General features: G+C 37.8%; 1 protein-coding gene across 7 annotated transcripts in view; it reads left to right on the forward strand.

The window, feature by feature from the left end:
* Nucleotides 1-14,673, forward strand: part of PDE4D (phosphodiesterase 4D) — a gene marked incomplete at its 5' end in the record, with an annotated part of 552,125 nt that overhangs the window by 382,606 nt on the left and 154,846 nt on the right. Inside the window, one exon of one of the 7 annotated variants that reach the window (XM_082497093.1) lies at nucleotides 12,279-12,655. The exons of the other annotated variants lie outside the window; for them this stretch is intronic. Coding sequence (XP_082353219.1) covers nucleotides 12,591-12,655 — 65 coding nt within the window. Of the gene's footprint in view, nucleotides 1-12,278; nucleotides 12,656-14,673 lie in introns of those variants that run through there. 7 annotated transcript variants of the gene reach the window in all.

The following is a 14,673-nucleotide window of genomic DNA, read 5'->3' on the forward strand; positions in this document are numbered from 1 at the left end:
GAATGGTCTTTGCAACCCACTATGTTTTATTTTTTAACCTTCCCTTGGATGTGTAACAGAAACCAAACAAACCGCCTTTCAAAGTTACATGTAAAATGCTGACAGTAGAATTAAAATGCTGACTTTAGTTTTTCTAGGTTTCATGCAAACACATTGAAATACAGCCCAGATGGTCTCTAAAGCAACCAATAGTGAGCACATTCTGTTATACATGCTGCTTAAATTAAGTAGTTTCAAATAATAACTGCTGCAGTTTACATTTCTTTTTACTGTAAGTGTCTACAAAATCATAAAATATTCTTTTCCAGTACAGCATACCATAAATCTATATTGGCAAAAGGACATCCTTTATACAAAGCAACTGCCAAACACTATTTGATACATGTACTCTAATTTTACACTGTATCTGTGACCAGCTTCAACACAGACTTAAAATAATCTAAAATTAATTTAGTCCTTGCATAACTGTTTCTTAATTTCTTGAATATTCTCAAGTTTCAGGCATGTGTGAAACACATTCAAGGTGTGGCATAGACATACTCTTCCGAGGAGCTCATGATATCTGTGACAAATATGACACAACAGTAAAAAGGCAGCTTGAACTTGCATTTGGAGAAAAGGTAGTCACCATAAAACGTAGACACTGTGAGTCTGGATCTACTGAAGTAGCAATATTTCCATGACCACAGCAAGCCCAGGATTTCACTCGAGCTTATGCAAAATAGAAGTCCAAGTTGTTGTTCTCTAGCCATTGTGAGACATGGCCATTCTCTGGCCATTCTAAGAGCATGATTTGAGGAGCAGTTTAAACAAAAAGATTGAGGAGATATGAAATTTGATGAGGTCTTTTTCTCTGCACACAGAGTCTGCATGAAAAGCACAAAATGCTTGAGAAAGAAACAAAAAATTGGTAACTGAAGCAGTCTTTATTAGCAGACTAAAGTCAACTGACAAACTCATAGATACAGTGGAGATGAAAATGTCTGAGAGGAAGCAGAATGGAGTTTACGTAGAAAATATAAATTTCATACAAGAAGGGGCCATACACAGGGACATACAAATGGAATTATACTGTTGAAGTAGCGAGCCAGAAATACGTGGCAGACTTTTTGCCTAGGAAGTGGTGATACCAGCCAACTCCAGTGGGGAGTAAAGGTCTGATCATGTTTTGGGACTCTGGACAGAATAATTCTTAGAAATCCTATCAAAGTAGAAGCAATGATACTCAGCTATAGCAAGACTGGTTTGGACAAAATGAAGGATCAAGGCTGAAAACATTTTAGGATAGCATGAATAATTGAGAGTGCTATCCATGTGACAGAAAAACCTATGAGATCATGCTCATTTAAAGCTCAGTTTTAACATTTTGCTTGTAGGGCAATATCAGAAAATAGTATGAGAACCATGGCTGGGTAAAATGAGGTAAGAATGCTACATAATGTCCCCTCAACACAAACCTGGTGTTTAAAACTATTTAAGAATAGATTTAAGATAGTGGATAACAAAGAAGATGTCAAAAAAAGAGGGATACAGAATTATCTGTGGAGAAGTTGCAGGGTAAAACTGAGAGAAGAAAACAAGATTTCAGTTGGGCAGCAGAGTTGAAATTTGAGAGGAGAGGTTGCTGAGTGTGAAAGAATTTTTAGAGTCAGGGAATAGTTTCTAGCTTCAAAACCTGTCAGAGCTCAAGGAGAATGAAAACAAGATTTGGCTAGGAGGAGGTCATTTGAAGCATTTGTTGATGTAAGAGCAAATTAAATAATGAAAATCCGTGAGGTTTAGACCAACCCAATTATAGATATTTAGAAGACAAAACTCATAATTAACATAACCTCTTTTAACTTTCTTACTTTACAACTGAGACATAATTTATTTTATAGTGGGTAGCAATCATGACAATGTAGCTCTTCTTATGAAGAATGTGTAAATATAATCTTTCTAAAAAGCTACATTGACAAAGGTTATGTTACTTGAAAAGGCATATTCCTCTATAGGAAATTTTATTTAGAGGACAAGTTACTTTCAATTAGTTGTTTGATTTATAAAAGAGTGGAGAGAAAAGTTTCATATTTCCTCAAAGAAGTGACAATTTAATATTTAGGTTTTATTGTGTTTGAGAAAGTAAAACTTTAAAAAGTTATCAAGTTGAGAGGTACCTGGTCATCTGTATTCTTTTAGAAGTACTCTTTTATCAGATAAGCAATGAGTTAAGTCCAGGCCCCTTAATTGATTTGAACTGCTCTTCATCATCATTGAAAATTATCTGTAGTAGTACATCAGTAATGGACTTGCAGATGTGTCAGTCACAGAAGGGGAATGAATAGGTAGAACTTCCCATTGTAATTGTACATTGATGATTTATGGGGGTTTTTTTAGGAAATGTGTTGTTGTAAGGTTGACAAACACCCTTTATTTAAAAAAAACCCTACGTCAAGAAAGAGAAGGACTCGGTGCCTTTCCTCTTTTTTAATTAAAGATTCTTTCTTCTGCATTTAACACAGTGGCAAACATCTAGAAGGAAGCTAGCTGGATTGGATTCAGTAGTTAAAAATAGAGATAGCTTTGCTTATCAACTACTGAAGGAGAGCATCAAGAAAAGAGAAAAGATTGATTTGCTATACTAGAAGGCTGTCATTAGAGTATGTGAAAGGAAAATACTAGCTAAGTTCAAGTAAAACTTTGCTAGTTTCGGAATTGCTGTCCTACATATAAATATGCCTTCATGGAAACCTATATAATATGCTGAGCTACGACATATTTTCAGGAATTTGATGACACTCAAAGTATCTCTTTTACTTATAGGAGGGCAAAGAGGAAAGATGCACATTGTCCATGTCCAGTGTGGCAGGGAAATGCTTGCATCCAATTTGTGCAATTTGTACATTCACAACAACATGAAGTTTCTGGCTATGATCACCTCTGGTGGTATTTAGCTGTCAGTGTAGCTGTCAGTTTCTTTGAGATTTATTCTGCAATATGCTTTTCTTATGCCTGGCGTGTTGTTTAATATGGGAAAATTCAAATAGATAAAATTGCAATAGAGAGTTCACATAGAACTAATAAATTAGCCCTAAATTGGGGAGAAATTTAGAACCAGTGAACATGAGACCACACTGTATCTCCCCTTCCAGATGTCTGGGTATTCAAGAGAAGTCAGTCTTATGTAAGTTTTAAGTGGTAGGCATAGGTGGTCTACTATATATATTCCTTTTGATTGCTTTAGTTTTCCCCCCCTCTGGGGAGGAAGGGGTGAGAGGTCAGAGGCGTAGTTTTCTTGAACCATGATAGTTATGGACTACAGAGGTGGTGTCTTGACATTGTTCATCTCTCACACTATCCAAATATGCTGTGAGGCCAAATATGAAAAAAATTTGAAATTTGCATTTCTATAAAAGCAAAAATTTTAATCCTATCTACATTCAGTTCAACTGCTACAAGTAAGAGACTGAAGAGGAAAAATAAATCGTATTATAGAAGCTTATAGTTTTTAGGCTGGTACTGTAGGATTTATCAACTACATCTTGAATCGCCCAAAATCTAGGTTTCTAATGTAAAATAGGTAGGCAGCCATAGTCCACAGAAAGATAGACAGACAGCTGTGAGGAGCAGTTCTCTCTATCTTAAAATAGATGTCTGAATCATGGAAATAGACTACCCCAGTGACTACCTATCAGAGTTGTCCATATCAGGAGCCTAGCTGACTAGTTTAAATCAGCAACCAAAACTTCCGACAGCTCAAGGCTAGTGACAAAACTCATTTCTCGTTGTGCCTTGTTTAGCTCTCAATGAATAATTCATGGAAAGTAATGTACTCTCAATTTAACCTTCATTTGTGCCCATAGAATGCTTTCCAGTAAGCTGCCACATTTTTAAACACATAGCTTTTTTCTTTTAATTACAGCTTTGAGTTTTGACAATTTTATGTTAAAAATCAAGCAAATTTTGTACTTCTGAGTGTTCATATAAAATGCTTTCTCTTTTCTTTCTTCTTCCTGTACCAACTAGATTAAGTCTTTGGAGTTTTTCGTACCTCGAAAACAAATAGGAGATAAACAAGATTAGAGAATTTTATACAAATTCCAGTGGAGTTTTTTGAAACACAAATGACCTAGAGGTGTAGATCCTCTTCAAGAAAGGTTTGGTAGCATAGTGAATAATTTAGACATAATTTTACTTCCTCACATTTTTCTGAAGGACTTAGAAGTATGGATGATGTCATTCTACCAAACAAGAATCTTATCAGTGTCTGACATTAAGATCATGGTCCAATACCCATGGATGCCAAGTTTCCAGTGAAGAACATGGGGAAATCCACTCTCCTGTTTTGTCGAGAACTGTGCTGTTTCACTGATGTAAATACTCCACCTCGGATTTGTTTTCAGGAAGACTTCCTGATAGTAAAAGTTGATTGTTTCGCTGCTTCTAAAAAGACAAAAGCATTACTGAAACATACTAATTTTAGAATATGTGTGGTTGGAGCTTTGCTGTTAATGGTAGATTTTTGTTCTACACAAGATAAAGTTGAAAAAAAAGTGCTTTACTATGTAAGATTAGATAACATAGGTAAAATTTAAGTGAGTGTGTAAATTTTCAGGTTGTATGTATAAGTTTTTGTCTTCTTGAAATAGTGGTATATTTTATATTCTTGAAATATATACATAGTCTTCTTGAAATAGTGGTATTCCTAACTGTCTTCCAGATGTCCCTCCTTAATCTGCTTTTGCGTGAGTGATATTCAGCAGAACTGTCCCATTCTTCTCAACAGGATGATGATGAAAGAGGATATATCCTACAAAATATCACTGTTCCGAAAGTAGTAAGCCTGAAACTTAAGAGTAACTACACCCAGGACAATCCCTAATTATGAAATCTTTGTAAAAGGAATACAGTTCTCTCTTGCTTTTCCTAGCAGCCTCTGCTTCATTAAGAAAAGAGAAAAAGATATTAGTCTTTACCTTTCTTTTAGCCAAAAAGACTGACGTATTGCACTTGGAAGACATAGCTACTGCGTAACTCTTTACTGACTTAAGTATGAGCCATCAATGTTTACTTTTTAAGCAACTATTTAGCTAAGAAATTGCAGTCCAAGTTTGTATGGAGCAAATAGCTGAAAAACAGAAGACCTGATGGAAACATCAGTAGAATTTCCCTTTAACAGTGTAATTAGTGCTGTAATTATTGCAGTATGTCCATTTAGAGCTGACAAAAAGACTTTGTTTTTATAAAACAAACCATAATTTTATAGTTTTATATATATACACACACAGATGGTTGAATATCTGGGAGGACTTTTTATGTCTTATTTAAAAAAAAGAACAAAACAGCCTGACACACTACACAGCCTTAGCTCAGCTCAAGTCCAAAGTCTTCCAGTGGGCTAGTATTTAATTTTAGGCGGTTCGCTATTATACAGTATTAGTCCAACATTAGCAGGTACCTTTTATTCCGACCTTAATTCTAGACATAACCACAGGCCACAGCCATGGCTCATAACATGAGCTCACGCAGTTTTCCTAGACTGTAAAGTTTGTCAGAAAAAAAATATTCTCCTACTCCTTATATTATCTCTTTTATTTTTTATTTTTGAATCTCTAGCACTGAAGCTCTACATGGGTGCTAGATCTATTCTGATAAATCTGCTATGTGAGGGAGTGAGGCACTGTAAGGCTTCTTTCCAAGACATGCCTCATTTGCTGCTCACAGTGCAGCTGCGGCAGCAGCACCTGGCAGGTTCAGAGGGTACCAAGGCTGAATATCCTCATACACGTCATCACGGCAGAATAGGGAATCCTCACATAAGGTCCTCTTTGCTGTGCTACCTATGAGGACTTTTGCATGCTTGAGTCTGACTAATGCCTTTGTAGAGCACGTAGTAACTTTATTTACACTGTAAATCACTGAGCAAATATACTGTATTTATTCATGAGTCAGGTAACTTGATCCAGGCAGCTAAAAGTAAATGAATCATAGAATCATAGAATGGTTTAGGTTGGAAAGGACCTTGAAGATCATCGAGTTCCAAGCCCCCTGCCCTGCCACTAGACCAGGTTGCCCACGTCCAGCCTGGCCTTGGACACCTCCAGGGATGGGGCCTCAACAGCCTCTCTGGGCAACCTGTTCCAGTGCCTTACCACCCTCAAAGTGAAAAACTTCTGCCTAATGTTCAATCTGAACCTGCCCTCTTCCAGTTTAAAGCCATTCCCCCTCATCCTATCGCTACATGCCCTAGTAAAAAGTCCTTCCCCAGCTCTCCTGTAGGCCCCCTTTAGGTACTGGAAGGCCACAAGAAGATCTCCCCGGAGCCTTCTCTTCTCCGGCTGAAAAGCCCCAACTCTCTCAGCCTCTCCTCATAGGAGAGCTGCTCCAGCCCTCGGATCATCCACATGGCTGTCCTCTGGACACGCTCCAGCAGGTCCATGTCCTTCTTATGTTGGGGACTCCAGAGCTGGATGCAGTACTCCACGTGGTGTCTCACGAGAGTGGAGTAGAGGGGCAGAATCACCTCCTTTGACCTGCTATAGAATATAGAAAGGAAACACTAATGACATATTGTATTTCTTCTGTGCCCTTTGGTTTGCCTTTTTTTCATTCTTTCATTCTATTATTTTACTTGTGCAGTTATGTATACCTATTTCCTCTTTGATAAAGTCACTGCTGTCAAAAGGGTTATATGCTGTTACCTAGAAATGAACAGCAGAGTTTAGTTCCCTGGTATTCTGTCAACAACCTATGAAAGAATATTTTGTAAATCATTTGGTAAGCAGTGGCAAAATCTTCTGGTGGGTCAAAAATGTCTTTCTCTAATTCTCTGGCTTAATGCTTGTTATTGAAATACGTCTCTTCTGAACCTACTAGTTCTCAAACCCACCCATGTGGGTAACATAAGAACATCTTGTTAATCTTTTCTGTCCTTCAGTCTTGTTCTGCAGTACAGGCCATAAGAGGATAAACTAGTACTGTGGAATGAACTAGGGTGAACTGTGCAACTTACAGTTTAGCAAAACTAACTGGTATGGGGCTTCGCTTGTGAGAAAATGTTTCCTATTGCAGACTATGAGCTCCTAGAGATTAGAAGGGTTGGGTTCAAATCTCAGTGCATGTTCTTTGTATACTGAAAACTATATTTCATATAAACATGTAAACTGACAAGCATATATGAAGGAAAGGAAGGAAAGACACAAAGTGCGCGCAAGACCAGATGCAATAGTAGCTAAGCAGTGCTGGGGGTAGTGAGTGAATGAGCCCAGCTCCAGGTTTTTAGAGACATTTTAATAATCCTGTCTGAAATAAATTTATGACAAAACTCAGATTGCACATCAAGAAGCAGCTTTTGTATACCTTTCCTTTGCTAGTGTGCATTCCTAACAACATACTTAGGAGGCCAGTCATTCTTCACGTGTTAAGGCTTGATGTTATGCTTCCAGGATTCTGTTTCTCTTGATACATTGCCAATGTCCCTATGTGTCCTAAAGCAATGCATATTTGCTAGAAATTCCTGACTTTTTCACCCCAGTAAACAAGAAAAGTGGTATCAGCTGTTGCAGGTTTAACTTACTACAGTGTTAAACTTGAGTCTTACCAGACTACAGCAGCTTTTCACTTTGTCTTAAAAATGAAGTTTGTGAATCTATTTCTTCAGCTTTTATGCAGCAACAGCAATAATCACCTGGCACCTATTCCATGTTTTCAGCCCTTTGATGTCCAAGTGCTTTTCAAGGAGCATGAGCAGCATGTCCTGTTTTACAATCAAGGAAACCGAAACTCAGAATGTTTTAAGAAATTTTTTTTTTACTCTCAAGACAAAGATGTTCCCAAGCATGGAACAGAACAGTCAGTCCTGTGCCTCATTCCTTGAGCCATGCTTTTCCCAGTTCATTTTAATTTTCAATTTTGTGCAATGTAACTCTGGTTTAATTCAATTAGTTACTAATTTGAAGATGAGTAACTAAGATGCAAGCATCCTCAAAGTGGGTTGAATCCTGTGCACATTTTATTATTGGTGTTTTAATTGCTTCTCTGTCTTTTCTTCCTTACACAGACAAAACCCCAGTCAACAGATACACGCAGATAAAAAAATATTGTTGGTTTTCTTGCTGCTTTTGTTACTAGTGTATTTAGCAGTGCTGAATGGCTCCATTTGTAGTATTTTAATTAATTTAAAATATTTTATTCCTTATTTTCATTATGCAATCAACACTTGCCTAAACTGTGGTGGCATACCAACAAGACCTGAGTTCGGAAGCCTGTATTCCTGCCATGCTAAAAAAGGATTCCAAAAGGAAATGAAATACGATATTTTTTAAATTACAAAATTCACATGCAAATCAGATGCTATAGATGGACATATACTATACATAGTATATAAATACAAGCCTGTTGCATTTCTCTCAAAAAATGCTTGTATTTATGTAGTATGTATATTATATGTCCATCTATAAAGCCATGCACATCTTTTATATAAACATGCAATGTACAATAATGAACATGCTTATATTTATATTCTTTATAGTACTTTAAATATATATCTGTACATAATTTTCTTCTTGGCTTGTGGGATTTAATAAAATAAAATGCAGTAGTTATTATAAATTATTGTTCTGGGAAAAAAAATGCTTCCAATTAGCATAGATACATTTCCATCTTCTGATGCATCAGTCAGTAACATTTACTCACTGTAAATCTTACTGTGATTTCTTACGTCTTTGAGAAATTTCATTTACTTCTTTTACTGATGGTTTCTTACTGGTTATTTTAGCAATGAATTAATTGATATCACAATTTTCCATTGCTGTCAGAGTGCAATGGACATTTCTCTCTTTATTCTCTTAATTTCTCCTAGTTTCTCTCTCTCGTAATTCCTCAAATTATGCAAAATTGAGTGTTTATATTATTTCACCCCGTACCAAGACCTGGGACTTAAAATAAATTTTGTATCATCTTCTATAAGCACAAGGGACTGGTATGCTATTATCTTTATTTAAATGTTATATAAAACCACCATTGATATTAGTGGTAGCACAACAGGTTTTATGTGTGAATTAGAAGCACTTACTGCCAAAGTTGGTCTAATAGTTTCCCTAGAAACTTCCCAAGCACAAGTACAGGCTGGGCAGAGAATGGATTGAGAGCGGCCCTGAGGAGAAGGGCTTGGGGATGTTAGTTGAGGAGAAGCTCAACTGGAGCTGGCAATATGCGCTTGCAGCCCAGAAAGCCAACCACATCCTGGGCTTCATCAAAAGAAGCGTGGCCAGCAGGCCAAGGGATGTGATTCTGCCCCTCTATTCTGCTCTGGTGAGACTCCACCTGGAGTACTGCATCCAGCTCTGGGGCCCTCAACAAAAGGACATGGACCTGCTCTAGCGAGTCCAGAGGAGGGCCACAAAGATGATCGGAGGGCTACAAAGATGCTCAGAGGGCTGGAGCACCTCCCCTATGAAGACAGGCTGACAGAGCTGGAGTTGTTCAGCCTGGAGAAGGCTCTGGGGATACCTGATAGGAGCCTTCCAGTACCTAAAGGGGGCCTACAGGAGAACTGGGCAGTGTAGTGATAGGATGAGGAGTAATGGGTTCAAACTGAAAGAGGGTAGATTTAGATTAGATATTAGGAAGAAATTCTTTACTGTGAGGGTGGTGAGGCACCGGCACAGGTTGCCCAGGGAAGTTGTGGAGGCCCCATCCCTGAAGTGTTCAAGTCCAGGCTGGATGGGGCTTTGAGCAACCTGGTCTAGCGGAAGGTGTCCCTGCCCATGGCAGGGGGATGGAACTAGATGATCTTTAAGGTACCTTCCAACCCAACCTTTCTATGATTTTATGATTCTCTAGAAAAGGTTTGTCTTTCTCATACTGTCTTTCAAATTCCTGGATTCCATGCAAAAATCTTTTATCACTAATGAATCTGAGAAATCACAGGCAATTTGGTTTCGCTTTGCATGCAGCTTGTAAGATACTGTTCCAGATGCAAAGTTAAGGTTTCTTTTGATTGATTGTTGTTGTTCTTTTTTTTGGTCTCATTTTCTCAAACCCTCCTTTTTTAGCTTCACCAAAGTCAATTTTTGAATTTCACATGAAACTAATGTTCCCTAGAGGCCTGTGAGCTCTCCCTCCTACTGACACATTCCTTTTTGCAGGAAGCCTATGCTTCTTTGGTTGATACCTGGGGACAGGCTCTGATTTGACTGCTTAGAATATGGTTGCAATACAGTAGTCTTCTTGTTGCTAATTAATTTTTATTTCATTATAGTGCCTGGTCTGAAGTTGGCAGGCTCTTGGAGAGCAGGTGTTTATTTCTAAGGAGCTGATAGAGACCAAAAAAAGAAAGCAAGTTAAGCAATATGTGTTGGTATTTACCTTCATTGGTGATCTGCATTTCCATCAGATTTTTTTTCTGAAACTGCACTGACAAACACTACCTTAATTATATAAATACTGTGACTACAGTCTATTTATATTGTATAGTAATATGAGTATATAAATATCTACAGTATATTTCTAGTTATAGTTCTTTTAACTACAAGTAAGAGGCAGCATCTTGACTGATACGGTTTTGAGAACAAACCATCCTGAGATACCTATGGTGTGGCACGGCAAAAGTGGTTCTTAAATATTCCATTTCCATATGGTGTTGTGAATCTACTTAGTCAGAAGCTTTATTTTCTTTCATTTTGTGTACCTTCATTGATATGTGAATAGCGTTGATATTTATCAATAACAAATAATCAGGCAAACTTAAAAAAAAAGCTTTAAAATGGCCAGCTATTCTGTAATAGCCCAGCACCTCTATTTAATATGATTTTCAGTTTTCTTCATGACCTATTCCATCTGTTTAAGGGATGAAAAAGTTTCACAACATGGTGCTTGATTTATGTCCACTTCTATAGACATGTGACCTGCACATTGACAGACCCAACTGTTACTAAAGGTCCCATGACTGTATGACCCTTTGAGCTAAATTTACAACAGATGCTTTTTCCACTCTTTGAGGTTAACTTTTATGATTCCACAGGACTCTTACAAAAGGTCCCACATTAACGACTAGGTGATATCTGAAAGATAGGTGCCAGAAAACGTGAATAATAGAATGCTTGGCAAGAAACATTATTAACATTCCTTTTGCTGTTTTGGAGCACGTTCTATGCAGATGACTGGCATAAGGCTCCAGGGCGGTTAGGCTCTTTCCTGTAGATACACAAAGTAGTCGGTAATGCATTTTATTGTACTGTTATAAAATAAAGTGCAAAGGTTCTAGAGAGGTTTGCACACTTCACACACATTCCTATTTGATGACTTTTTTGATATTTTAACGCATAGCCTGTTTATCATGTTTTCCTTCTACTTGCCAAGTCTATATAATTTTGATAAATATAATTTGTAGTGCTTGCTTTCATGATTAACCTAACTGCACTACCATCAGAAGTAATATACTGAAACACTTGTAAAGACTGTACAAAGGAATGGCTATTGAGCATGTAACCGCTTGTTGAGCAATAACTTTCCTCTTTCAGTTTAAAAGCAATTCTAACACAGTTCAGAGCAAATTCAAAATGTACAAGTGGTATATCCACTATCCAGTTATCTGCATTTTTTGCCTCTTCTAATGCTGAAATTGCCAAATATGCTTACACTTATATTTCCTATAAAGAATTAACTCTCAAAGCTTTTATGATAAGTTTTTGGCTAGAAAATATAAATACAAGTTTGTTTGTAGTGCATAAGCTATCAGAGTACTTATTGTAATGGGAAAAGATCTCCTTCTGCAGAATAGTAAAGAGGACATCATGTTAGAGTTCTTTAGCTGAGATATTTTGTCCTTCAGTGATTTATAACAATAGGTCTCTGTATGTGTGTTTGACTTTAACAGTCAACAAGGAATTTTATTTTTACTTAACTTCCCTACAGTGTTTTGAATGTTTCAGAAAGGGAATACTTTCCGTTTTGTGAAGTTAGACAATAGTACTTATTCACAGTATCTAGGCAAGGGTTAGGGGAAAAAAAAAGGGAGGAATTACATTTCTAGGTAAGGCTTTTAGTTAACTTGGAACGAAAAATCTTTGTTCCTTTTTTACTCCACTGAGACTAATTTATCTAGCACGTCTCTTAAGTGGAAATTCCCTGCAAACTCACTAATGATACCGTAACTTACATTCATCTTTTCCTTTCATTTATTATCCATCAGTATTGTTCCTTTTTTTTTTTTTTTTTTTTTTAAAAAAAGTGATTGACCTTTAAACCTGTTGTTATCAAACTGCAAGAAAGAGATAGAGACTCTTTTCAGCTGCCTTCGTTCCCATGTGACCTGCAGGGAGAATAGATTCAAAATAGACTAGTTCCTCCCAGGGCAATACAAGACAGAAGAGAAAAGCACTGTCATTTCCGAACAGCACAGTGCTAGAGTAAATTCAGCGTGAAAAAGGAAGGAGTTGCAGCGTGTTAGAATTCTTCCTCCACAGCCTGGATTATTACAGGAGACGGATTTCAAGGGTTTTAAAAATCAGAGGATTTTAAAAAAATCTTTGAAATGGAGTGCTTTGAGAATGAGCTTTGTAAGGACAACTGATATTTGACTGCTAGAAACACTGAAGGAATTTTTCAAAATGAGCATTGTTATGAAGCCAAGATCCCGATCTACCAGCTCCTTAAGGACTGCCGACGCAATGTGGTAATGTGTTTGGTTTGTTTCTTTCAAGCTCCCCTTCCTATTATGACACACAGACGTGTCCCAGGAAAGTCACAGGGTTTAATTTTGACTTGATAGATTTTTGCATGCTTATTGAAGATGTTCAGCTGCTGAGTTTCACAATTAATAGTAAGAAACAAAATAATATAGCTTTTTGTTGTACCATACTGTGTGTAGGATTTTTTTTAATGAGAACCAATTACATACATTGTTTTAACCAATTACATACCCTTACCCCGTTCAGTAGTCAGGTTCGGTCCTTACACTTAGAGTTACCTTCTAAAAATCTTCAGTAGGTTTATTTCAGGAACAAAGTTATAATATAAAGCTTGCAGTTCTGGAGGCTGGAGGGTAAAATGAAGCTATAGTTTGCTTGAGCTATTTTGGGACACTTACATATAGTTTTGCTGCATAAATAGTCTGACTGGTAGAGATAAGTGTCCTGGGAGGAGACAGACTTTATAGTGGCATGTGTGAGACTGCTGTGTTTGCTGTATGTGTTTCCCCTCCTCTCGGAGGCTCAGAGAAGTAGAAGCAGACTGTAATAGTGATCTGTGTGTATGATTTTCTTGCAGATTTTTTCTGTTAGCAGTCAGCAAAATTCTGTCTTTTGATTAATTATTTGTTCTTGAGAGAACTTCATGCTTTATATAGCTTAATAGACACCGACAGGACAGGTTTCTATTAGGTGTGTGAGATAAATTCCCCCTTCTCTTTTAATGGCTCCCACATTTTTTTCTTCTCTCTGTGTTTTCAATAAAACCACCATTTTAATAAATACTTTATAGACTAATTGTTCAAAACTACCAGTTAAATAACTGGTATAAAATGATGTATTTTAAAGTATAGCCTTTGTTTAGAAATAAATGGCTAATGTGTTGCTGTGGGATAGACAAGTAACTAAATACATTTCTTTGTGAGTAAATAGATCAAGTTAATTGACCATTAGCCTATTAAAAACTTTTTGTTTCAAATAGTCTTAGTTCTGAGTTAAAGCCATGTCGGTACTACCGTTAAAACAGTTAGTAATTTTTTTCCAGTTATCCTTTACTGAAACCATTTCATATTGAAAGAAAATGAAATACTACACTACTCAAGCTGAAAAGTAGTCCAGTTGTTCTCCAAAACTGCTAAGAGTTTTGCTGAAATAACTGCAGTTAGTTGTGGCTCTATATGTTTATTAAAATGTAATAAAGTAATACAATATTGCTAAAGTGTTACACTGTGCAGGGTGTATGCACAGTAGTGAGCTAAAACATACATACCTTAAATATTACGTACAACTGTGCAAATAAATCAGTATCTTTCTGACTAATTCTTCTGCCTTTCAATTATTTGTTTTTTGACTGCTTCCACTGGTTCTTGCAGGAAAGAGAGAAATTGTTCCAAGGAAAAAAAATCCTTGTAGCTGAGACATGCAGGCTGATTTGACCACCCAGTATTCCGTCTAAAATACCTGCTTGCCTCCTTTTGTTGCCAGTGCCTTTAGTTATAACCTTGGTCTGTTAGTGAGAATACCTGTTCTGCTAATTGGGAATTAGAGCCCCCTGCTACCCTGCCGTTTGGAAACGTGGCCTGAGCTCAGAGGTGGCTCTGGGGGAGATCCTTGGAGGCAGGCTAGACAAGTTGCATGCTGTTCTCTGGCAGCGTGGAGCAAAGCCAGGCAAGCCCTGCCCCAGCCAGAGACCAGAGGGAAACTGGAGTGCTGAGGGAGGAGAGAAGGGGAGGGAGCTGCCGGCCGCCCTGCTCTGCACCGAGCTCAGCTCCCGGCCACCTCCAGGGAGGTGGCAGCTCAGGCCAGCTCCCCCTACCCACTCCGCCCAACCAAGCCAACTTCGTGGTGGGCTGGAGCAGGGCTGGTGTCCAAATCACCTGCATGACCTCAGTTGGTGTTCTTAATCACCAAACTCGGGAGCCCGTGGGTTTGTCAGGGCTGCTCCCTGCACTTCTGTGGGGCAGAGTAGCAACACTCCAGTCTGGCCACAGTGTTCAACAGCACC

This window comes from Vanellus vanellus, assembly GCF_965231255.1.
Source record: "Vanellus vanellus genome assembly, chromosome: Z".
Lineage (NCBI taxonomy): Eukaryota > Metazoa > Chordata > Aves > Charadriiformes > Charadriidae > Vanellus > Vanellus vanellus.